The following is a 27,740-nucleotide window of genomic DNA, read 5'->3' on the forward strand; positions in this document are numbered from 1 at the left end:
ACGATAAGTAATGAATAATTCCACTTGTAATCACGGTGTTAAAAATAACGTTCAAAATATAAAACATTCTCATGCATTTTTAATCCATCCATCTGTTTTCAACCGCACCTGTTCAAGAAGTTGCGTAATGGTAATTAGTTATTTATTTATTATTGGTTATTTTGGGGCTTGTCCCCCTGGGGGTTCTTTAGACCAGTGGTCCCCAACCATCGGGCCGCGGCCCGGTACCGAGCTGCAGAAGAATTTTTAAATTCATTTTTATTTAAAAAAAACAACAACAAAAAACAATTATTATTTTTTTATTTACTAAATCAACATAAAAAACACAATATATGCTTACAATTAGTGCGCCAACCACAAAAACCTCCATTTTTCATGACAAAGAAAAAAAAAAAATCTACGCACCTGTCGCTGATTTCGAGGCTGGTCCTGGCACACCCTAGTTCGCTGCAGGCACGCAGGCCACGCCCCCTCAACAGTTAGCTCCAGAATAACAATGTTATTACAAAAAATAAGAGACCTATTATACTCTAGAAATGTTGGTCTTGCTTAAAAATGCACGCGTTTAGTTGTGTTCAGTGTTAAGAAAAATATTATATGGCTCTTACAGAAATACATTTTAAAATATTTTGGCTTTTCGGCTGGCTTCCCCGAACTCTTCCCATGTCCGAGTTTTTGCCTCCGCCACCGCTAAAGCTGCACACCGCTTGGCCCGTTGGTACCCGTCCACTGCCTCCGGAGTCCATGGTTCTCGCCCGGAAAAGGGTGGAGTGCCATCTCCGGGTTGGGGAGGAGACCCTGCCCCAAGTGGAGGAGTTCAAGTACCTAGGAGTCTTGTTCACGAGTGGGGGAAGAGTGGATCGTGAGATCGACAGGCGGATCGGTGCGGCGTCTTCAGTAATGCGGACGTTGTATCGATCCGTTGTGGTGAAGAAGGAGCTGAGCCGGAAGGCAAAGCTCTCAATTTACCGTTCGATCTACGTTCCCATCCTCACCGTTCCCAAAGCTCATGACCGAAAGGATAAGATCACGGGTACAAGCGGCCGAAATGAGTTTCCTCCGCCGTGTGGCGGGGCTCTCCCTTAGAGATAGGTTGAGAAGCTCTGCCATCCGGGAGGAACTCAAAGTAAAGCCGCTGCTCCTCCACATGGAGAGGAGCCAGATGAGGTGGTTCGGGCATCTGGTCAGGATGCCACCCGAACGCCTCCCTAGGGAGGTGTTTAGGGCACGTCCAGCTGGTAGGAGGCCACGGGGAAGACCCAGGACACGTTGGGAAGACTATGTCTCCCGGCTGGCCTGGGAACGCCTCGGGATCCCCCGGGAAGAGCTAGACGAAGTGGCTGGGGAGAGGGAAGTCTGGGTTTCCCTGCTTAGGCTGCTGCCCCCGCGACCCGACCTCGCATAAGCGGAAGATGATGGATGGATGGATGGGCTTTTTGGCTCTCTCAGCCAAAAAGGTTCCCGACCCCTGACTTAGGCACATGTTGCAGCCATGAAATTCTAAGTTAATTATTCTTTGCAAAAAAAAAAAAATAGTTTGTGAGTTTGAACACCAAGTACTGGCTGTCCAGAGTCGAGACCCAGGATGGACCGCTCCCCTGTGTATCGGTTGGGGACATCTCTACGCTGCTGATCCGCCTCCGCTTGGGATGGTTTCCTGTGGACGGGACTCTCGCGGCTGTGTTGGAGCCACTATGGATTGAACTTTCACAGTATCATGTTAGATCCGCTCGACATCCATTGCTTTCGGTCCCCTAGAGGGGCTGGGGGGGTTGCCCACATCTGAGGTTCTCTCCAAGGTTTCTCATAGTCTGCATTGTCACTGGCGTCCCACTGGATGTGAATTCTCCCTGCCCACTGGGTGTGAGTTTTTCTTGCCCTTATGTGGGTTCTTCCGAGGATGTTGTAGTCGTAATGATTTGTGCAGTCCTTTGAAGTGAAGTGAATTATATTTATATAGCGCTTTTCTCTAGTGACTCAAAGCGCTCTACATAGTGAAACCCAATATATAAGTTACATTTAAACCAGTGTGGGTGGCACTGGGAGCAGGTGGGTAAAGTGTCTTGCCCAAGGACACAACGGCAGTAACTAGGATGGCACAAGCGGGAATCGAACCTACAACCCTCAAGTTGCCGGCACGGCCACTCTACCAACCGAGCTATGCCGCCCCAACACCAAAAAGGTTCCCGACCCCTGACTTCGGCACATGTTTTAGCCATGAAATTCTAAGTTAATTATTCTTTGCAAAAAAAAAAAAAATAGTTTGTGAGTTTGAACACCAAGTACTGGCTGTCCAGAGTCGAGACCCAGGATGGACCGCTCGCCTGTGTATCGGTTGGGGACATCTCTACGCTGCTGATCCGCCTCCGCTTGGGATGGTTTCCTGTGGACGGGACTCTCGCTGCTGTGTTGGAGCCACTATGGATTGAACTTTCACAGTATCATGTTAGACCCGCTCGACATCCATTGCTTTCGGTCCCCTAGAGGGGGGGGTTGCCCACATCTGAGGTCCTCTCCAAGGTTTCTCATAGTCAGCATTGTCACTGGCGTCCCACTGGATGTGAATTCTCCCTGCCCACTGGGTGTGAGTTTTCCTTGCCCTTTTGTGGGTTCTTCCGAGGATGTTGTAGTCGTAATGATTTGTGCAGTCCTTTGAAGTGAAGTGAAGTGAATTATATTTATATAGCGCTTTTCTCTAGTGACTCAAAGCGCTTTACATAGTGACACCCAATATCTAAGTTACATTTAAACCAGTGTGGGTGGCACTGGGAGCAGGTGGGTAAAGTGTCTTGCGAAAGGACACAACGGCAGTAACTAGGATGGCACAAGCGGGAATCGAACCTACAACCCTCAAGTTGCCGGCACGGCCACTCTACCAACCGAGCTATGCCGCCCCAACACCAAAAAGGTTCCCGACCCCTGACTTAGGCACATGTTGCAGCCATGAAATTCTAAGTTAATTATTCTTTGCAAAAAAAAAAATAGTTTGTGAGTTTGAACACCAAGTACTGGCTGTCCAGAGTCGAGACCCAGGATGGACCGCTCGCCTGTGTATCGGTTGGGGACATCTCTACGCTGCTGATCCGCCTCCGCTTGGGATGGTTTCCTGTGGACGGGACTCTAGCGGCTGTGTTGGAGCCACTCTGGATTGAACTTTCACAGTATCATGTTAGACCCGCTCGACATCCATTGCTTTCGGTCCCCTAGAGGGGGGGGGTTGCCCACATCTGAGGTCCTCTCCAAGGTTTCTCATAGTCAGCATTGTCACTGGCGTCCCACTGGATGTGAATTCTCCCTGCCCACTGGGTGTGAGTTTTCCTTGCCCTTTTGTGGGTTCTTCCGAGGATGTCGTAGTCGTAATGATTTGTGCAGTCCTTTGAAGTGAAGTGAATTATATTTATATAGTGCTTTTCTCTAGTGACTCAAAGCGCTTTACATAGTGAAACCCAATATCTAAGTTACATTTAAACCAGTGTGGGTGGCACTGGGAGCAGGTGGGTAAAGTGTCTTGCCCAAGGACACAACGGCAGTAACTAGGATGGCACAAGCGGGAATCGAACCTACAGCCCTCAAGTTGCCGGCACGGCCACTCTACCAACCGAGCTATGCCGCCCCAACACCAAAAAGGTTCCCGACCCCTGACTTAGGCACATGTTGCAGCCATGAAATTCTAAGTTAATTATTTTTTGCAAAAAAAAAAATAGTTTGTGAGTTTGAACACCAAGTACTGGCTGTCCAGAGTCGAGACCCAGGATGGACCGCTCGCCTGTGTATCGGTTGGGGACATCTCTACGCTGCTGATCCGCCTCCGCTTGGGATGGTTTCCTGTGGACGGGACTCTCGCGGCTGTGTTGGAGCCACTATGGATTGAACTTTCACAGTATCATGTTAGACCCGCTCGACATCCATTGCTTTCGGTCCCCTAGAGGGGGGGGGGGGGGGGGGGGTTGCCCACATCTGAGGTCCTCTCCAAGGTTTCTCATAGTCAGCATTGTCACTGGCATCCCACTGGATGTGAATTCTCCCTGCCCACTGGGTGTGAGTTTTCCTTGCCCTTTTGTGGGTTCTTCCGAGGATGTTGTAGTCGTAATGATTTGTGCAGTCCTTTGAAGTGAAGTGAATTATATTTATATAGCGCTTTTCTCAAGTGACTCAAAGCGCTTTACATAGTGAAACCCAATATCTAAGTTACATTTAAACCAGTGTGGGTGGCACTGGGAGCAGGTGGGTAAAGTGTCTTGCCCAAGGACACAACGGCAGTAACTAGGATGGCACAAGCGGGAATCGAACCTACAACCCTCAAGTTGCCGGCACGGCCACTCTACCAACCGAGCTATGCCGCCCCAACACCAAAAAGGTTCCCGACCCCTGACTTAGGCACATGTTGCAGCCATGAAATTGTAAGTTAATTATTCTTTGCAAAAAAAAAAATAGTTTGTGAGTTTGAACACCAAGTACTGGCTGTCCAGAGTCGAGACCCAGGATGGACCGCTCGCCTGTGTATCGGTTGGGGACATCTCTACGCTGCTGATCTGCCTCCGCTTGGGATGGTTTCCTGTGGACGGGACTCTCGCGGCTGTGTTGGAGCCACTATGGATTGAACTTTCACAGTATCATGTTGGACCCGCTCGACATCCATTGCTTTCGGTCCCCTAGAAGGGGGAAGTTGCCCACATCTGAGGTCCTCTCCAAGGTCTCTCATAGTCAGCATTGTCACTGGCGTCCCACTGGGTGTGAATTCTCCCTGCCCACTGGGTGTGAGTTTTTCTTGCCCTTTTGTGGGTTCTTCCGAGGATGTTGTAGTCTTAATGATTTGTGCAGTCCTTTGAAGTGAAGTGAATTATATTTATATAGCGCTTTTCTCTAGTGACTCAAAGCACTTTACATAGTGAAACCCAATATATAAGTTACATTTAAACCAGTGTGGGTGGCACTGGGAGCAGGTGGGTAAAGTGTCTTGCCCAAGGACACAACGGCAGTGACTAGGATGGCGGAAGTGGGAATTGAACCTGCAACCCTCAAGTTGCCGGCACGGCCACACTACCAACCGAGCTATGCCGCCCCAACACCAAAAAGGTTCTCGACCCCTGACTTAGGCACATGTTGCAGCCATGAAATTCTAAGTTAATTATTCTTTGCAAAAAAAAAAAATAGTTTGTGAGTTTGAACACCAAGTACTGGCTGTCCAGAGTCGAGACCCAGGATGGACCGCTCGCCTGTGTATCGGTTGGGGACATCTCTACGCTGCTGATCCGCCTCCGCTTGGGATGGTTTCCTGTGGACGGGACTCTCGCGGCTGTGTTGGAGCCACTATGGATTGAACTTTCACAGTATCATGTTGGACCCGCTCGACATCCATTGCTTTCGGTCCCCTAGAGGGGCGGGGGGGGGTTGCCCACATCTGAGGTCCTCTCCAAGGTTTCTCATAGTCAGCATTGTCACTGGCGTCCCACTGGATGTGAATTCTCCCTGCCCACTGGGTGTGAGTTTTCCTTGCCCTTTTGTGGGTTCTTCCGAGGATGTCGTAGTCGTAATGGTTTGTGCAGTCCTTTGAGACATTTGTGATTTGGGGCTATATAAATAAACATTGATTGATTGATTGATTGATTGATATCTTGTCTTTGTAGTGCATTCAACTGAATATGGGTTGAAAAGGATTTGCAAATCATTCTATTCCGTTTATATTTACATCTAACACAATTTCCCAACTCTTATGGAAACAGGGTTTGTTTTAGGTGTCAGATAATATGAGGTGGGACTTGGTGAAAAAAGTTTGAGAACCACTGATCTAAAATATCTCTCATCCCCCCCGTAGAGGTGGCCCTCATCTACCCCCAGGACCCCGTCCTCCGTATGGGCTCCAACCTGACGGCCAGCTGCTGGGTGCACCCCGACCTCGGCGTCCACGCCAGCTCGCTGTACTGGACGCTGAACGGCCAGCCGCTGCCCGTCTCCACCTACCAAGTGCTGAGCTCCACCAACCTGAGCGTGACGCTGAGCGGCCTCAACGCCTCCAGGCAGCGCTCCGGCGACAACCTGGTGTGCCACGACCACAAGGGCAACATCCTGGCCGGCTCCTGCATCTACGTCGGAAGTAAGTGTTTGAAACACGTGTGGTCCTCTCCTGGAATTAGAGGCTAATAAAGTTGAGGAGAGGAGTGGAAAGGAAGTGGGAATAAATAGGAGGGGAAAAAAAAAAAAAAGGGGGAGGAAGCAGTGGGCAGATTTTCGTTGAAGTGTCCCTGCACACTCGCGGCCGTAATTTAACTTTTTAGTGCTCCTGCCTGCGAAGCGAGGGCCTCCGTGAGAGTGTGCGTGTCGCTCATGTGACGCTTTGAGCGCCTGTGTGGTCCATTACTCGCACTATCACTCACAGGGCATCGCGCTCTGACACTTCACACACATTTCCGCTTATAAGGCCCTGCGGCCGTCATACGTACATGCGAGCGGGCCCGTAAACACTTTTTTTACGGCGCTCTTGTCGATTGCAGCCTGAATTGGAGAAACCAAGCCTTAAATTCCTCCGCCGCTCAAAAATGTGCCTCCTCGGTCGGCGCTTTAAAGGCCTACTGAAATGAGATTTTCTTATTTAAACGGGGATAGCAGGTCCATTCTATGTGTCATACTTGATCATTTCGCCATATTTCGCGATATTGCCATATTTTTGCTGAAAGGATTTAGTAGAGAACATCCACGATAAAGTTCGCAACTTTTGGTCGCTGATAAAAAAGCCGGAAGTAGCAGACGATGCTGTCACAAGTGTGAGGGCTCCTCACATCCTCACATTGTTTATAATCATGGCCACCAACAGCGAGAGCGATTCGGACCGAGAAAGCGACAATTTCCCCATTAATTAGAGCGAGGATGGAAGATTTGTGGATGATGATATTGATAGCGAAGGACTAGAAAAAAAAAAAAATAATAAAGTAATAAATTCATAAAATAACCAAACTTCATGAAGGCTTTTTTTGACCAACAAGTATGTGCTCCAATAACTTCCATCAAATAACTCCCATATTTTTGCTGATAGGATTTAATAGAGAACATCCACGATAAAGTTCGCAACTTTTGGTCGCTGATAAAAAAGCCTTGCCTGTACCGGAAGTAGCAGACGATGTGCGCGTGACGTCTCGGGTTGTAGGGCTCCTCACATCCTCACATTGTTTATAATCATGGCCACCAACAGCGAGAGCGATTCGGACCGAGAAAACGACAATTTCCTCATTAATTAGAGCGAGGATGAAAGATTCGTGGATGATGATATTGATAGTGAAGGACTAGAAAAAAAAAAAAAAGTAATAAATTCATAAAATAACCAAACTTCATGAAGGCTTTTTGTGACCAACAAGTATGTGCTCCAATAACTCCCAACAAATAACTCCCATATTTTTGCTGAAAGGATTTAGTAGAGAACATCCACGATAAAGTTCGCAACTTTTGGTCGCTGATAAAAAAGCCTTGCCTGTACCGGAAGTAGCAGACGATGTGCGCGTGACGTCACGGGTTGTAGGGCTCCTCACATCCTCACATTTTTTATAATCATGGCCACCAACAGCGAGAGCGATTCGGACCGAGAAAACGACAATTTCCTCATTAATTAGAGCGAGGATGAAAGATTTGTGTATGATGATATTGATAGCGAAGGACTAGAAAAAAAATAAAATAAATAAAGTAATACATTCATAAAATAACCAATCTTCATGAATGCTTTTAGTGACCAATCAAAAAAAAAAAATAAAAAGAGTTGTAGAAAGTTTCGGGAACTCAAGCCAGCCATGACATTATGTTCTTTACAAGTGTATGTAAACTTTTGACCACGACTGTATACTCTTAACCGCAACATGTAATTGTAAAGAAAAAACAAAACATTATGATTTGTACATTTTCAGAATGTGCTTGTTCTATTTTTAAACAAACACAACAATCTGAAGTTGTCTTTATTTTTAAGTTATCATGCTGTGATTTCCTCCCATCTAAAATGAGCTTGACACCCTTGGATTAAACCTTACATAAAGACCACAAAAAACCTAAATATCCAATAAAATGCACATTTTCGACAGAATTTGGTCATCGACAGCTTGCTACTTCTTGCCTTTTCATCACAGGAAGCCATTTTTCTTGATTTGATTTGTTTGACGCTATAAAATATATATTTTACTGGAAGAAAGAACACTTACATTAAATTATTTAAATTAAAATAAATTACATAAAATTACGTTTAATTTAACTTAAAAGCCTACTGAAATTAGATTTTCTTATTTAAACGGGGTTAGCAGGTCCTTTCTATGTGTCATACTTGATCATTTTGTGATATTGCCATATTTTTACTGGAAGGATTTAGTAGAGAACATCGACGATAAAGTTTGCAACTTCTGGTGCTGATAAAAAAGCCGGAAGTAGCAGACGATGATGTCACAAGTGTGAGGGCTCCTCACATCCTCACATTGTTTATAATCATGGCCACCAACAGCGAGAGCGATTCGGACCGAGAAAGCGACAATTTCCCCATTAATTAGAGCGAGGATGGAAGATTCGTGGATGATGATATTGATAGCGAAGGACTAGAAAAAAAATAAAATAAAGTAATAAATTCATAAAATAACCAAACTTCATGAAGGCTTTTTGTGACCAACAAGTATGTGCTCCAATAACTCCCGTCAAATAACTCCCATATTTTTGCTGAAAGGATTTAATAGAGAACATCGAAGATAAAGTTCGCAACTTTTGGTCGCTGATAAAAAAGCCTTGCCTGTACCGGAAGTAGCAGACGATGTGTGCGTGACATCACGGGTTGTAGGGCTCCTCACATCCTCACATTGTTTATAATCATGGCCACCAGCAGCGAGAGCGATTCGGACCGAGAAAGCGACAATTTCCTCATTAATTAGAGCGAGGATGAAAGATTCGTGGATGATGATATTGATAGCGAAGGACTAGAAAAATAATAAAATAAAGTAATAAATTCATAAAATAACCAAACTTCATGAAGGCTGTTTGTGACCAACAAGTATGTGCTCCAATAACTCCCATCAAATAACTTCCATATTTTTGCTGAAAGGATTTAATAGAGAACATCGACGATAAAGTTCGCAACTTTTGGTCGCTGATAAAAAAGCCTCGCCTGTACCGGAAGTAGCAGACTATGTGCGCGTGACGTCTCGGGTTGTAGGGCTCCTCACATCCTCACATTGTTTATAATCATGGCCACCAACAGCGAGAGCGATTCGGACCGAGAAAACGACAATTTCCTCATTAATTAGAGCGAGGATGAAAGATTCGTGGATGATGATATTGATAGCGAAGGACTAGAAAAAAAATAAAAATAATGTAATAAATTCATAAAATAACCAAACCTCATGAAGGCTTTTTGTGACCAACAAGTATGTGCTCCAATAACTCCCATCAAATAACTCCCATATTTTTGCTGAAAGGATTTAATAGAGAACATCGACGATAAAGTTCGCAACTTTTGGTCGCTGATAAAAAAGCCTTGCCTGTACCGGAAGTAGCAGACGATGATGTCACAAGGGTGAGGGCTCCTCACGTCCTCACATTGTTTATAATGGGAGCCTCCAGCAGCAAGAGCTATTCGGACCGAGAAAACGACAATTTCCTCATTAATTAGAGCGAGGATGAAAGATTCGTGGATGATGATATTGATAGCGAAGGACTACAGAAAAAAAATAATAATAAAGTAATAAATTCATAAAATAACCAAACTTCATGAAGGCTGTTTGTGACCAACAAGTATGTGCTCCAATAACTCCCATCAAATAACTCCCATATTTTTGCTGAAAGGATTTAATAGAGAACATCGACGATAAAGTTTGCAACTTTTGGTCGCTGATAAAAAAGCCTTGCCTGTACCGGAAGTAGCAGACGATGTGTGCGTGACGTCACGGGTTGTAGGGCTCCTCACATCTGAACATTGTTTACAATCATGGCCACCAACAGCGAGAGCGATTCGGACCGGGGAAAACGACAATTTCCTCATTAATTAGAGCGAGGATGAAAGATTTGAAAGATTTGTGTATGATGATATTGATAGCGAAGGACTAGAAAAAATAAAAATAAAATAAAGTAATACATTCATAAAATAACCAAACTTCATGAAGGCTTTTTGTGACCAACAAGTATGTGCTCCAATAACTCCCATCAAAAAAAAAAAAAGAGTTTCGGGAACTCAAGACAGCCATGCCATATTTTTGCTGAGAGGATTTAGTAGAGAACATCGACGATAAAGTTTGCAACTTTTGGTCGCTGATAAAAAAGCCTTGCCTTTACCGGAAGTAGCAGACGATGATGTCACAAGGGTGAGGGCTCCTCACGTCCTCACATTGTTTTTAATGGGAGCCTCCTGCAGCAAGAGCTATTCGGACCGAGAAAACGACAATTTCCTCATTAATTAGAGCGAGGATGAAAGATTCGTGGATGATGATATTGATAGCGAAGGACTACAGAAAAAAAATAATAATAAAGTAATAAATTCATCATATAACCAAACTTCATGAAGGCTGTTTGTGACCAACAAGTATGTGCTCCAATAACTCCCATCAAATAACTCCCATATTTTTGCTGAAAGGATTTAATAGAGAACATCGACGATAAAGTTCGCAACTTTTGGTCGCTGATAAAAAAGCCTTGCCTGTACTGGAAGTAGCAGACGATGTGTGCATGACGTCACGGCTTGTAGGGCTCCTCACATCCTCACATTGTTTACAATCATGGCCACCAACAGCGAGAGCGATTCGGACCGAGAAAGCCACAATTTCCCCATTAATTTGAGCGAGGATGAAAGATTCGTGGATGAGGATAGTGTGAGTGAAGGGCTACAATAAAAAATAAAAAGGCGATTGCATTGGGACGGATTTAGATGTTTTTAGACACATTTACTACGATAATTCTGGGAAATCCCTTATCTTTCTATTGTGCTGCTAGTGTTTTAGTGAGATTAAATAGTACCTGATAGTCGGGTGTGTCCACGGGTGTCTTGAGGCCAGTGTCTGAGGGAAGTCGACGGTAGCTGCAAGGACGGCACAAACTCCACAGATCTCCGGTAAGAGGTGACTTTTTAACACAATACATAAACTAAATATTGCAGAGCATATAGTCTCTGTTGGTACTGACATACCTCTACTAAATATTGCAGACCATATAATCTTGGTTGGTCCTGAGATTCTTCTAAATATTACATAGCATATAGTCTTGGTTGGCACTGAGATACTTGTACTAAATATTACAGAGCATATAGTCTTGGTTGGTACTGAGATACTTCTACTAAATATTACAGAGCATATAGTCTTGGTTGGTACTGAGATACTTGTACTAAATATTACAGAGTATATAGTCTTGGTTGGTACTGAGATACTTGTACTAAATATTACAGAGCATATAGTCTTGGTTGGCACTGAGATACTTGTACTAAATATTACAGAGCATATAGTCTTGGTTGGTACTGAGATACTTGTACTAAATATTACAGAGCATATAGTCTTGGTTGGTACTGAGATACTTCTACTAAATATTACAGAGTATATAGTTGGTACTGAGATACTTCTACTAAATATTACAGAGCACATAGTCTCGGTTGGTACTGAGATACTTCTACTAAATATTACAGAGCATATAGTCTTGGTTGGCACTGAGATATTTGTACTAAATATTACAGAGCATATAGTCTCGGTTGGTACTCAGATACTTGTACTAAATATTACAGAGCATAAAGTCTCAGTTGGTACTGAGATACCTCTACTAAATATTGCAGACCATATAATCTTGGTTGGTACTGAGATTCTTCTAAATATTACAGAGCATATAGTCTTGGTTGGTACTGAGATACTTGTACTAAATATTACAGAGCATATAGTCTTGGTTGGTACTGAGATACTTGTACTAAACATTACAGAGCATATAGTCTTAGTTGGTACTGAGATACTTGTGCTAAATATTACAGAACATATAGTCTCAACTGGTACTGAGATACTTATAAATATTACAAAACATATAGTTTTGCTTGGTACTGAGATACTGCTAAATATTACAGAGCATATCGTCTTGGTTGGTACTGAGATACTTAAACAAAATACTACAGAGCATATAATCTTGGTTGGTTTTGAGTTTTTTGTAGTAAATATTACAGAGCATATAGTCTCGGTTGGTACTGAGATACTTCTAAATATTACAGAGCATATAGTCTCAGTGGGTACTGAGATGTTTGTACTAAATATTGCAGAGCATATAGCCTTGGTTGGTACTGAGATACTTGTACTAAATATTACAGAGCATAAAGTCTCAACTGGTACTGAGATACTTATAACTATTACAAAACATATAGTTTTGGTTGGTACTGAGATACTGCTAAATATTACAGAGCATATAGTTTTGGTTGGTACTGAGATACTTAAACAAAATACTACAGAGCATATAGTCTCAGTTGGTCTTGAGTTTCTTGTAGTAAATATTACAGAGTATCGGTTGATTGGCAACACTAAATTGGCCCTAGTGTGTGAATGTGAGCGTGAATGTTGTCTGTCTATCTGTGTTGGCCCTGCGATGAGGTGGCGACTTGTTCAGGGTGTACCCCGCCTTCCGCCCGATTGTAGCTGAGATAGGCGCCAGCGCCCCCCGCGACACCAAAAGGGAATAAGCGGTAGGAAATGGATGGATGGATGGATATAGTCTCGGTTGGTACTGAGATGCTTGTACTAAACATTACAGAGCATATAGTCTTGGTTGGTACTGAGATACTTAAACAAAATACTACAGAGCAGATAATCTTGGTTGGTCTTGAGTTTCTTGTAGTAAATATTACAGAGCATATAGTCTCGGTTGGTACTGAGATACTTTTAAATATTACAGAGCATATAGTCTTAGTGGGTACTGAGATGTTTGTACTAAATATTACAGAGCATATAGTCTCGGTTGGTACTGAGATACTTTTAAATATTACAGAGCTTATAGTCTTAGTGGGTACTGAGATGTTTGTACTAAATATTACAGAGCATATAGTCTTGGTTGCTACTGATATTCTTGTACTAAGAAGATTTTCACAGTTAAACTGTCTGTTTAACTGTGCATATGACAATAAACAATCTTGAATTTAAAAAACCCTGGCTAAAGTCCACAGTCTCTGTCATCTGTTGGGAAAAAGTCATGGCGGTAGAGAAGGGATGGCGGCACAAAGACAGACAGACAAGATCGCACACACTTTGGAGTAGAGGCGGCATGGATCCTAATCTCGGTGTTCGGAACTTTGTGTTCTAGGAGATGTTGGCAGGGATGTGAGATCTGATTACACACTGAAGTCTGCCTACCAAATATAGTAACAAAAAAAAGAAAAATTCTCCGTGGAACATCACTGGTGTGCGAGCCGAGGGTACTAACACTTTGAATCCTTTCCCCTAATCTCACGGACTTTCTCCTTTTCTCCTCCTCTCCCTTCTGTCCATCCGTGTTTTTTTTTCCCCCCCCGCAGTGCCGCCGGAGAGGCCGGTCAATTTGACCTGCTGGTCTCGGAACACTAAAGACCTGACGTGCAGCTGGGCTCCTGGAGGAAAGGGAGAAACCAGCATCAGGACACAGTACTTGCTCAAGTACAAACTCAGGTAAGAAACACAATAGTAGTTTACCTTTTACAATTAGAGATGGCGGTAATAGTCAATTGATCGTGTGGAGTAATATAGTTCAGTGTTTCCCACAGCTCAGGTATCTTTATGTGGTGGTGTGGTCGGGCGGCGGGGGGGTTGTGGCAGCGGCGGCCATGACTAGGGGTGGGCAATATCGCAAATTTAGGTATCGATACCGATCCGATACCGGCCAGTATCGCCGATACCGGAAGTGTCGTCATCTGATGGGGGGGGGGGTGGCCTTCGGGGTATCGATACGTTTGAAAAACAAATTTGTACTTTTGCCTTTATTAATTGATTATGGTAATAATAAAACACAGGACAACGATTTAAGTGAAAAAAATAAAATATTTATTACAGAAGTAATATCAATAGCAATAAAGTAATGCAAATAAGGTGCAAACAACTACTGAACCTGGCTTGTGGCCTCAAAACACACAAACACTTAAGGTAAAAATAACAAAACTCTAGTTATTGAACAAAGTTGTAAACATGAACCCAAAACAAAAGAACTGAGAAATTCAAATAAAAAAGTAATAATATCAATTACAATAAAGTAAGTAGTGCAAATAAGGTGAAAACAACTACTGAACTTGGCTAGTTGCCTCACAACACACAAGAACTTAAGTAAAAAAGCAAACACTAGTTATTAAACATTGGAAAAATGAACACAAAACAAAAGAACTGAGAAATTCTTCTCGTTATTTTAGTGCAGGGGTAGGGAACCTAATCTTAGCTGACATTGCTTAACACGATAAGTCATGAATAATTCATCCAACGCCCTCGACGTGAATCCCTTAGGGGTGATGGACAACTGGGCAGTGCCTGAAGAGCTGCAGCCCGCCACCGTAGCCCCCGCACTCCCTCCCCTCTGTTGCAAGTCTGGAGTTGTATGTTGTGATACGTATATATGCTTTGCTCTGGAGTTTTTTTTTTCTCCCCATAGCTGTTCTGTGACCCTAAACACTGTTTGTTTGTCTAATCAAATCAATCAGTCAATCAACAAAGTTGTGTTGTACTTGGGCAATAACAATAGTTACCTGCCTACATAATTACGCTGGTAATCACAGTGTCAAAAAATCCGTTTTCTACCGCACCTGTTCAAGAAGTCGCATTCATGATAAGAAGTATTTCATTTATTATTGGTTAGCTTCAGAATAACAATGTTATTAAAAAGAATAAGAGACCTACAATACTCGAAAAATGTTGGTTTTACTAATAAAATGCAGGCATGTAGTTACATTCATTGTGAATTATTGTGAATTATATTTATATAGCGCTTTTCTCTAGTGACTCAAAGCGCTTTACATAGTGAAACCAAATATCTAAGTTAAATTTAAACCAGTGTGGGTGGCACCGGGAGCAGGTGGGTAAAGTGTCTTGCCCAAGGACACAACGGCAGTGACTAGGATGGCGGAAGTGGGAATCGAACCTGCAACCCCCAAGTTGCTGGAACGGCCACTCTACCAACTGAGCTATACCGTTAAAAACTATTATATGGCTCTCACGGAAATACATTTAAAATATTTGGCTTTCATGGCTCTCTCAGCCAAAAAGGTTCCCGACCCCTGTTTTAGTGCAATAAAATACTTTACAGTTTACAACCAAGACATGAAGTCGCACTGGAAAACGCACGCGTGTGTGTGTGTGTGTGTGTGTGTGTGTCCGAGTGAACCTCGGAGCGAATTATACTGATGTGTGTGCACGAACGTACCGAGCGTCATGTTAATTGTATTTATTTTATTTTATTTTGGGTTGAAGATGAATTTTTTAACGTTGTGGTGAAGAAGGAGCTGAGCCGGAAGGCAAAGCTCTCAATTTACCGGTCGATCAACGTTCCCATCCTCACCTATGGTCATGAGCTTTGGGTCATGACCGAAAGGATAAGATCACGGGTACAAGCGGCCGAAATGAGTTTGGGTCTCTCCCTTAGAGATAGGGTGAGAAGCTCTGCCATCCGGGAGGAACTCAAAGTAAAGCCGCTGCTCCTTCACATCGAGAGGAGCCAGATGAGGTGGTTCGGGCATCTGGTCAGGATGCCACCCGAACGCCTCCCTAGGGAGGTGTTTAGGGCACGTCCAACCGGTAGGAGGCCACGGGGAAGACCCAGGACACGTTGGGAAGACTATGTCTCCCGGCTGGCCTGGGAACGCCTCGGGATCCCCCGGGAAGAGCTAGACGAAGTGGCTGGGGAGAGGGAAGTCTGGGTTTCCCTGCTTAGGCTGCTGCCCCCGCGACCCGACCTCGGATAAGCGGAAGATGATGGATGGATGGATGGATGGATGGATGAATATTTTAAGTTTTTTTAAACCTCGTTCGCGACCCATCACTAGGGAGGAGGGTGGAGTGGTGAGGAGCGCTGCGCTGCGCTCACATTTTTTTTAAAATCGGAGTGATTCGCTTAATTTGGTGAAGTATCGATATCGTCACACCAGTATCGATACGATACCGATACTCACCGATATTATCGATACGCCCAGCCCTAGCGATGACCAAGAAGAACGCGGAGTTGGAATATAATTACAACACTTTATGTACATATTTATATACATATTTATATAATATTTACATATTTATATAATATGTAACTACAAGCTCCATTCACAGACAGAGTCCCATTGCTTTAATGAGCGGTCGAGCGAGTCAAAAGCCGAAAAATAAAAAATAATATATATATTTTTTTTAATTAAAAAAAAATATATTTTTATTTTATTTGTGGCGGCCGTAATTCTTTCATGGCGGGCCGCAACAAATAAATGAATGTGTGGGAAACCCTGTAGTTCCGATCAGGGTTTTTTGCTACCAATTCCAGTAATCCATTAGTGAAATCAGCCAATACTGGTACTGATCACATGTATTAACAACATTTTTTATCACAATTATAATCATAAAAGAGTAAGTTACAATATCAACACAATCTTCAAACTAGTTCCATTTTCTCTTTTATTACTGTATTTATTTAGCACGGTATTTAAAGGCCTACTGAAACCCACTACTACCGACCACGCAGTCTGATAGTTTATATATCAATGATGAAATATTAATATTGCAACACATGCCAATACGGCCTTTTTAGTTTACTAAATTGCAATTTTAAATTTCCCGCGGGGTTTCTTGTTGAAAACGTCGCGGAATGACGTTATTGGTCGGAGAAGACGTATTAGCCCAGCACCAGTTACGGCTAAAAGTCGTCTCTTTTCATCGCATAATTACACAGTATTTTGGACAACTGTGTTGCTGAATCTTTTGCAATTTGTTCAATTAATAATGGAGACGTCAAATAAAAATGCTGTTGGTGGAAAGCGGTGGATTGCAGATGCCTTTAGCAACCGAGACACAGCCGGTGTTTCTTTGTTTGTTGTGAAGCTTTAACACAGAGCGGTCAGGCGAACATGTTTCTCTCCATCAACCAGCAAGTTTTTGGATGGGAAAATTGTGATATTAAGTCGGCTCTTACCGGAGACTTTAGTGGATTACGCGACCTCACCCTGCAGCTCAAAAAGGCAGCTGTGATCTTGGCTCCTCAGCTTCTGTCAGAGACACTGGCGTTCACCGCAGCCATCCGACTTTCAGGTATGACTTTACAATCTCGCTAAAACACTAATAAAACAATAAGCGGATAAGGGATCTTCCAGAATTATCCTAGTATTTATGTCTAATTACATCTGAAACGCTCACACTGCCGCTGCCTTTTTTTTTTTTTTTAAGTGCCTCACTCTAACTTTCCTCATCCAGGAATCTTTCATCCTCGCTCAAATTAATGGGGAAATCGTCGTTTTCTCAGTCAGAATCCCTATTGCTGCTGGAGGCTATGATTATAAACAATGCGAGGATGTGAGGAGCTCCACAACCCGTGACGTCACCCGCACATCGTCTGCTACTTCCGGTACAGGCAAGGCTTTTTTATTGGCGACCAAAAGTTGCGAACTTTATCGTCCATGTTCTCTACTAAATCATTTCACCCAAAATATGGCAATATCGCAAAATGATCAAGTATGACACATAGAATGGACCTGCTATCCCCGTTTGTAAAAGACAATCTCATTTCAGTAGGCCTTTAAGTTAGTTTCTTGGCCGGATTAACGATTAGCATGCCTTTTTGTTTAGTTGTTTACTCGGTGTAATCAGTTTAGCCACCTCCTCCAATGATAATGACACCTGTGAGAAATGCAGTTTATTGGCTACAAAGTGGAATTATTAACCTAGGGCAGGGGTCGGCAACCTTTACCACTCAAAGAGCCATTTCGACCCGTTTCACAAAATGAGGAAGACATTGGGGGCCGCAACTATTCCCGCCAATATCTGCTGGTGGTCACCCAGATGACAAGAATAAGGGCATGCTATGAAGCCATTGCCTTAAACACCTTCTACAACATGTACAAACTGCTTGCCAGTCCAGCAACATGTTGTGAGAGGCTTCCGCAGATGCACGCACACGACTGGAAGGCATACTGGGTGACACAGAGTACACTGACGGTTGTGATATAAACAACTTTAACACTCCTACTAATATGCGCCACATTGTGAACCCACACAAAAGAAGAATGCCAAACACATTTTGGGAGAAAATCCTTACAGTAACACAACATAAACGCAACACAACAAATACCCAGAATCCTTTGCATCCATGACACTAGCTGACTATGTTGTACAACCAGCGAGCACCGAACCCCGCCCACCTCAACCACACAGGGAGGGCGGGTGTTGGTGCTCGCGGGGTGTATAACATAGTCAGGAATTCTCATGGATGCAAAGGATTCTGGGTATTTGTTGTGTTGCGTTTATGTTGTGTTACTGTAAGGATTTTCTCCCAAAATGTGTTTGGCATTCTTCTTTTGTGTGGGTTCACAATGTGGCCGCATATTACTAGGAGTGGTAAAGTTGTTTATATTACAACTGTCAGTGTAGTCTGTGTCACCCAGCATGCCTTGCAATCTCCGATAGAAGCAGCAAAATGCACGTGTCCGGTCGACACGCAAATAGCATTCCGTGAACGGCGGGCGCGATGACGTTCAAGAGGACGTTAAGAGTAATATCATCACGCCACGCCCTTAATATTGTAGTCCGAGAGAAAATTGGAGAACGTTGACTCCGGGTGATGTCCGGGAGAGGCATTGAATTCCGGAATCTCCCCGCAACAATCTGGGGGGGTCGGCGATTGTGCAGCTGAGCCGCATCAGAGTGGCCAAAGAGCCGTGGGTTGTCGACCCCTGACCTAGGGGAGCGGTTCTGCACTGTTTATGAACATGAACTTTTTGCTGCGAGGCCCCTCAGACAGCAAGGGGGGGGGGGGGATTTACTATCACTCAGGGGCTTTTGTAATCTGCATTTTAAATGACAATCAGGCGATACTGATTGGGGCTGATCGATCGGCGCATCTCTACTTTAAAAGCAATTGGAGGACCATAGAGTGCACTTCTAGAGGCGTGGAATTGATTAACGTGGACCCCGACTTAAACAATTTGAAAAACTTATTGGGGTGTTACCATTTAGTGGTCAATAGTACAGAATATGTACTGTACTGTGCAATCTACTAATAAAAGTATCAATCAATCAATCCATTCATAAGTACAGTAGTTTGCTAGCTGACAAAACAAGACAGCTATGAAAAAAAACAAAAGCACTTTGGAATGTGAACAAATGTATTACTCAGTGGCCTAGGGGCTAGAGTGTCCGCCCGGAGATCGGTAGGTTGTGAGTTCAAACCCCGGTCGAGTTATATCAAAGACTGTAAAAAAAATGGGAGCCATTACCTCCCTGCTTGGCACTCGGCATCAAGGGTTGGAGTGGGGGGTGAAACCACAAAAATGATTCCCGGGCGTGGCCAAGGCTGCTGCCCACTGCTCTCCTCACCTCCCAGGGGGGTGAACAAGGGGATGGGTCAAAGGCAGAGGACCAATTTCGCCACACCTAGTGTGTGTGTCACAATCATTGGTACTCTAACTATATTATCTAGATTTGCCAACAAATACACTGTAATTGATATATATGTATTTAATACATTTGCGAAAATGTGACATTTGTTTTGTAAAAAAAATATCTTGACAAACTCTTTTGTCCGGATTTGCATAAACAAATATTTGAGTCATGCCTGACTGAGGAAGGTTTGAATTTAGATTTTTTTTATTACACCTAATTTTTATGACCATAGTTTTTATGCTCCCATACAACACGGGATGTTTTATCTTAAACAGTCTGTTAAGTAGTGCCACTTTAAATCAAATGTACCGTATTTTTTGGACTATAAGTCGCAGTTTTTTTTTCATAGTTTGGCCGGGGGTGCGACTTATACTCAGGAGCGATTTATGTGTGAAATTATTAACACATTACCTTAAAATATCAATTAATATTATTAAGCTCATTCACATAAGAGACTAGACGCATAAGATTTCGGATTTATTGATTAGGAGTGACAGATTGTTTGGTAAACGTATAGCATGTTCTATATGTTATAGTTATTTGAATGACTCTTACCATAATATGTTACGTTAACATACCAGGCACCTTCTCAGTTGGTTATTTATGCCTCATATAACGTACACTTATTCAGCCTGTTGTTCACTATTCTTTATTTATTTTAAATTGCCTTTCAAATGTCTATTCTTGGTGTTCAATCAATCAATCAATGTTTATTTATATAGCCCCAAATCACAAATGTCTCAAAGGACTGCACAAACCATTACGACTACGACATCCTCGGAAGAACCCACAAAAGGGCAAGGAAAACTCACACCCAGTGGGCAGGGAGAATTCACATCCAGTGGGACGCCAGTGACAATGCTGACAATGAGAAACCTTGGAGAGGACCTCAGATGTGGGCAACCCCCCCCCCCCCCTCTAGGGGACCGAAAGCAATGGATGTCGAGCGGGTCTAACATGATACTGTGAAAGTTCAATCCATAGTGGCTCCAACACAGCCGCGAGAGTTCAGTTCAAGCGGATCCAAGACAGCAGCGAGAGTCCCGTTCACAGGAAACCATCTCAAGCGGAGGCGGATCAGCAGCGTGGAGATGTCCCCAACCGATACACAGGCGAGCGGTCCATCCTGGGTCCCGACGCTGGACAGCCAGTACTTCATCCATGGTCATCGGACCGGACCCCCTCCACAAGGGAGGGGGGGACATAGGAGAAAAAAGAAAATAAGCGGCAGATGAACTGGTCTAAAAAGGTCTATTTAAAGGCTAGAGTATACAGATGAGTTTTAAGGTGAGACTTAAATGCTTCTACTGAGGTAGCATCTCGAACTGTTACCGGGAGGGCATTCCAGAGTACTGGAGCCCGAACGGAAAACGCTTTATAGCTCGCAGACTTTTTTTGGGCTCTAGGAATCACTAATAAGCCGGAGTCTTTTGAACGCAGATTTCTTGCCGGGACATACGGTACAATACAATCGGCAAGATAGGATGGAGCTAGACCGTGTAGTATTTTATACGTAAGTAGTAAAACCTTAAAGTCACATCTTAAGTGCACAGGAAGCCAGTGCAGGTGAGCCAGTACAGGCGTAATGTGATCAAACTTTCTTGTTCTTGTCAAAAGTCTAGCAGCCGCATTTTGTACCAACTGTAATCTTTTAATGCTAGACATGGGGAGACCCGAAAATAATACGTTACAGTAATCAAGACGAGACGTAACAAACGCATGGATAATGGTCTCGGCGTCTTTAGTGGACAAAATGGAGCGAATTTTAGCGATATTACGGAGATGAAAGAAGGCCGTTTTAGTACCGCTTTTAATGTGTGACTCAAAGGAGAGAGTTGGGTTTTATCAAATAAATTTCCCCCAAAAATGCGACTTATACTCCAGAGTGACTTATATATGTTTTTTTCCTTCTTTTTTATGCATTTACGGCAGGTGCGACTTATACTCCGGAGCGACTTATACTCCGAAAAATGCGGTAATTAAATGTGAATTATATTTTCCTGATTTCGCTTTTTTTTTTTTTTATCAACCTTGTTACATGCTCAGGTGTTTGAAAAATTGCTTGAATTACTGTAAATACAATTTAAAAAATATCGTTTGATTGTTGGCCCGTTGATGAGGTGGCGACTTGTCCAGGGAGTACCCCGCCTTCCGCCCGAATGCAGCTGAGATAGGCTCCAGCACTCCCCGCAAACCCAAAAGGGACAAGTGGTAGAAAATGGATGGATGGATGGATACATAATAATTATTAATGTGTTCTATTTCCGCCCCCAGCAAATGGTTTGTAAAGCAGGGGTCTCAAAGTCAATTTATCTGGGGGCCACTGGATGCAGACTCTGGGTGAGGCTACAGTAGCACAATTAGCCCCGAACGGGCTAACATCACGACTAATTTGTTACAAGTCCGATTCGCCCAGCGACTCTCTGTCAGAGTATCATTGCTGGGGTCCAGTGCACCACAGTTTTGTATTGTTGCTCGGTCCTTTGGCGGAGTGCTTCGGAAGGTACTGGGAATTTTGTCCGGTACACCACGGTTTTGGGTATCAATTGTCATTACAGGATCATACATTGGTCAGATTCAAAGTCCTCATGTGTCCAAGGACATATTTCCTGAGTTTATAGGTGAAGTGAATTATATTTATATAGCGCTTTTCTCAAGTGACTCAAAGCGCTTTTACATAGTGACACCCAATGTCTCAGTTACATTTTAAACCAGCGTGGGTGGCACTGGGAGCAGTTGGGTAAAGTGTCTTGCCCAAGGACACAACAGCAATGACTAGGATGGCGGAAGCGGGAATCAAACCTGCAACCCTCAAGTCGCTGGCACAGCCACTCTATCAACCGAGCTATGCCGCCCGTCATGTATAAACACAATATACATTTAAAAAAAGTGAAAGAAGATGTTGTAATGCCAAAAAATAGACATAATCATAGTAGTATCAATAGATACGCTACTGTACTTGGTATCATTACAGTGGATGTTAGGTGTAAATCCACCAATGGCATTTGTTTACATTTTGATGCCTTTGAGCTTTGATTAGTTGATTGAATCTTTTATTAGTAGATTGCACAGTACAGTACATATTCCATATAATTGACCACTAAATGGTAACACCCGGATAAGTTTTTCAACTTGTTTAACTTGTTTATTAAAAATCGTCTCTGTCTGGAGCCAACGGGGTGGTGGGGTGTGTGTGTGTGGGGGGGGGGGGGGGGGGGGGTCTCGCCATGGAGTTTACAGTTACAGTAGCACAATTAGCCCCGAACGGGCTAACATCACGACAAACGTGTTACAAGTCCGATTCGCCCAGCGACTCTCTGTCGGAGTATCAACGCTGGGGTCTAGTACACCACAGTTTTGTATTTTCGCTCGGTCCTTCGGCGGAGTGCTACGGAAGCTAGCGGACCGCTCGTCTCCCCGGCCCGGACTGTGGGGGCCGCAAAATAACGTGCGGCCCTTGGGCCGCATATTTGAGACCTCTGTTGTAGAGTGTGTTGACATTTATTAAAATGACATTAAAATGTATTTATTTATTTATTTATTTGTATTATGATCATCCTAAGTGAAGTATATTTATACAGTATAGCACTTTTTCTCTCTCGAGACTCTATGCGCTTTACATAGTGAGAACCATTATCTACATCTTTCAAGTTACATCCGCAATATTGATAAAATATGCAATCGGTGGAACATTCACCTGTATAAAATTATACAATTTTTAGAAAAAGGTGGATTTCAAGTACAAACCCTGTTTCCATATGAGTTGGGAAATTGTGTTAGATGTAAATATAAACAGAATACAGTGATTTGCAAATCATTTTCAACCCATATTCAGTTGAATATGCTACAAAGACAACATATTTGATGTTCAAACTCATAAACTTTATTTTTTTTTTTTGCAAATAATAATTAACTTAGAATTTCATGGCTGCAACATGTGCCAAAGTAGTTGGGAAAGGGCATGTTCACCACTGTGTTACATCACCTTTTCTTTTAACAACACTCAATAAACGTTTGGGAACTGAGAAAACTAATTGTTGAAGCTTTGAAAGTGGAATTCTTTCCCATTCTTGTTTTATGTAGAGCTTCTGTCGTTCAACAGTCCGGGGTCTCCACTGTCGTATTTTACGCTTCATAATGTGCCACACATTTTCCATGGGAGACAGGTCTGGACTGCAGGCGGGCCAGGAAAGTACCACCACTCTTTTTTTTTTACAAAGCCACGCTGTTGTAACACATGCGGAATGTGGCATTATGTTGCTGAAATAAGCAGTGGCGTCCATGAAAAAGACGGCGCTTAGATGGCAGAATATGTTGTTCCAAAACCTGTATGTACCTTTCAGCATTAATGGTGCCTTCACAGATGTGTAAGTTACCCATGCCTTGGGCACTAATGCACCCGCATACCATCACAGATGCTGGCTTTTGAACTTTGCGTCGGTAACAGTCTGGATGGTTCGCTTCCCCTTTGGTCCGGATGACACAATGTCAAATATTTCCAAAAACAATTTGAAATGCGGACTCGTCAGACCACAGAAGACTTTTCTACTTTGCATCAGTCCATCTTAGATGATCTCGGGCCCAGAGAAGCCGGCGGCGTTTCTGGATGTTGTTGATAAATGGCTTTCGCTTTGCATGGTAGAGCTTGAACTTGCACTTACAGGTGTAGGGACGGACTGTATTTAGTGACAGTGGTTTTCTGAAGTGTTCCTGAGCCCATGTGGTGATATCCTTTAGAGATTGATGTCGGTTTTTGATACAGTGTCGTCTGAGGGATCGAAGGTCACGGTCATTCAATGTTGGTTTCCGGCCATGCCGCTTACATGGAGTGAATTCTCCAGATTCTCTGAACCTTTTGATGATATTATGGAGCGTAGATGTTGAAATCCCTAAATTTCTTGCAATTTCACTTTGAGAAACGCTGTTCTTAAACTGTTTCACTATTTGCTCACGCAGTTGTGGACAAAGGGGTGTACCTCGCCCCATCCTTTCTTGTGAAAGCGAAGTGAAGTGAATTATATTTATATAGCACTTTTCTCGAGTGACTCAAAGCGCTTTACATAGTGAAACCCAATATCTAAGTTACATTTAAACCAGTGTGGGTGGCACTGGGAGCAGGTGGGTAAAGTGTCTTGCCCAAGGACACAACGGCAGTGACTAGGATGGCGGAAGCGGGAATCGAACCTGCAACCCTCAGGTTGCTGGCACGGCCACTCTACCAACCCGAGCTATGCCGCCCCGAAAGACTGAGCATTTTTTGGGAAGCTGTTTTTTATACCCAATCATGGCACCCACCTGTTCCCATGTAGCCTGGGATGTTCCGAATAAGTGTTTGATGAGCATTCCTCAATTTTATCAGTAGTTATTGCCACCTTTCCCAACTTCTTTGTCACATGTTGCTGGCTTTAAAAGTTAATGATTATTTGCACACACACACACAAAAAATTGTTTATGAGTTTGAACATCAAATATGTTGTCTTTGTTGCATATTCAACTGAATATGGGTTGAAAATGATTTGCAAATCATTGTATTCCGTTTATATTTACATCTAACACAATTTACCAACTATTATGTTGAGGGTCAATTTGACCCATTTCAGTTTTTGTGTTTATCAAAGTACTGGTTATCCTTTCTTTTTCTTGCTGAAATCTGGTGACTTTTCCTCATCTAGGGTCATGAACTGGTGTGTAAAATCTGGACACTTTGTTGAGTAGTGGAATGTCTTGCAGATTGAGTATACAAATATGATGTTGCGGGTCATTTTGACCCAGACTCTTTAATGTGGGTAAATAGCCAAAATAAACAAGTCTCTTTGCTGTACTTTTTACTTTGATGTACAATTGTTTGTATTTTGATTGCCTCTGAGACCCAGAGCCAGGTGTGTGAAGAGAGGGAACTTTCTCAAACTTGTCCTTGTCACTGTTCTCATGTCATCTCTTTGACAAACTCACCAAAAATGAGCTCCAGAAGGATGACATCTGAGGAGACAAGGACAAGTGTGAGAAAGTTCCCTCTCTTCACACACCTGGCTCAGACAATCAAAATACAAACACATCAAAGTAAAAAGTACATCAAGGAGACAAGTTTATTTTTGGATCCGAACAGCTATTTACCCACATTAAAGCGTCTGGGTCAAAATGACTCGCAACATCATCTTCTTATACAAACTCTGCACAAACATTCCACTACACAACAAAGTGTCCAGATTTACACACCAGTTCATGACCCTAGATGAGGAAAAGTCACCAGATTTCAGCAAGAAAAAGAAAGGGTAACCAGTACTTTGATCAACACAAAAACTGAAATGGGTCAAATTGACCCTTAACATAATACAATTGGAATAAAAAAATGTATTGTATGTCACTTTTCTAAATGTTTATATAACCTAAAATAAAATTGTTATTGGTTTAACCTGTTTTCTTGACTGTTTTGAGTGCATTTACACAGTACGGGTCAAAACGACCCGCAACATAATCAATGTCATTTTTTCCCCAACTTAATACAAAGGTTACATAAGATGTATAAAACTTATTTGTAAGCTCTCAACAAACAAATGAAGCCATTTAGAAGGGAAATAAACGTGCAATTAGCTTAGCTTCTTATCGGGGTTACATGCAGTGTAACTAAGGACGTAATAAAAGTCATGGAACGTAAACACCAAGGACATATTTGGCGTTGTAATAGTGTGCTGTGTGTCCGCACAGGTGGTACGGCAAGGAAAAAGAGTGTGAAGATTACACCCACGCCCAGCCGTACTCGTGCAGCATCACGCGAGACCTGCACCTCTTCACCCCCTACGAGATCTGGGTGGAGGCCACCAATCAGCTGGGCCAGGCCGCCTCCGAGGTCATCACGCTGGACATTCTAGACGTGGGTGAGTGCCAATAAACGCCAGCGACCTCTGACCCCGCTTTGATCCCCGGTCTCGGCCAAGCCTGGGGCGGCGATGGAGGACAATGGTTTCAGACTTCTAAGCTCGGTTGAGAACTCTGCGGACATTTGTTACCCACAGAACAAAGGGGAACATTTTATCATCAAGTTCGGGTGTTGTTTAATAAGAAATGAGGTAAAAAATGTGTTATGTTTCGTGTCACTGCCGGGTTGATTCTATTGATCTATTATGTTAGATCCACTATGGACTGGATTGTCACTATTAGGCTAGATTCTCTATGGACTGGACTCTCACTATTGTGTTAGATCCACTATGGACTGGACTCTCACTATTATGTTGGATCCACTATGGACTGGACTGTCACTATTATGCAAGATCCACTATGGACTGCACTCTCACTATTACGTTAGATCCACTACGGACTGGACTCTCACTATTACGTTAGATCCACTATGGACTGGACTGTCACTATTGTGTTAGATCCACTATGGACTGGACTCTCACTATTATGTTGGATCCACTATGGACTGGACTGTCACTATTATGCTAGATCCACTATGGACTGGACTCTCACTCTTATGTTGGATCCACTATGGACTGGACTCTCACTATTATGTTAGATCCACTGTGAAATGGGCTCTCACTATTATTTTAGATCCACTATGGACTGGACTCTCACTATTATGTTAGATCCACTATGGACTGGACTCTCACTATTATGCTAGATCCACTATGGACTGAACTCTCACTATTATGTTGGATCCACTATGGACTTGACTCTCACTATTATGTTAGATCCACTATGGACTGGACTCTCACTATTATGTTAGATCCACTATGGACTGGGCTCTAACTATTGTGTTAGATCCACTATGGACTGGACTGTCACTATTATGTTATATCCACTATGGACTGGACTCTCACTATTATGTTAGATTCACTATGGACTGGACTGTCACTATTATGTTAGATCCACTATGGACTGGACTCTCACTATTATGTTGGATCCACTATGGACTGGACTGTCACTATTGTGTTAGATCCACTATGGACTGGACTCTCACTATTATGTTGGATCCACTATGGACTGGACTCTCACTATTATGTTGGATCCACTATGGACTGGACTGTCACTATTGTGTTAGATCCACTATGGACTGGACTCTCACTATTATGTTGGATCCACTATGGACTGGACTCTCACTATTATGTTAGATCCACTATGGACTGGACTCTCACTATTATGTTGGATCCACTATGGACTGGACTCTCACTATTATGTTAGATTCACTATGGACTGGAC

General features: G+C 43.1%; 1 protein-coding gene across 1 annotated transcript in view; it reads left to right on the forward strand.

Annotated features, from left to right (window-relative positions):
• crlf1a (cytokine receptor-like factor 1a) overlaps positions 1 to 27,740 on the forward strand; it is an 85,726-nt gene that overhangs the window by 22,217 nt on the left and 35,769 nt on the right. The window contains 3 exon segments of the mRNA XM_061896164.1: positions 5,816 to 6,094; positions 13,475 to 13,604; positions 26,250 to 26,419. Coding sequence (XP_061752148.1) covers positions 5,816 to 6,094; positions 13,475 to 13,604; positions 26,250 to 26,419 — 579 coding nt within the window.

This window comes from Nerophis ophidion, linkage group LG03 (genome assembly GCF_033978795.1).
Source record: "Nerophis ophidion isolate RoL-2023_Sa linkage group LG03, RoL_Noph_v1.0, whole genome shotgun sequence".
Lineage (NCBI taxonomy): Eukaryota > Metazoa > Chordata > Actinopteri > Syngnathiformes > Syngnathidae > Nerophis > Nerophis ophidion.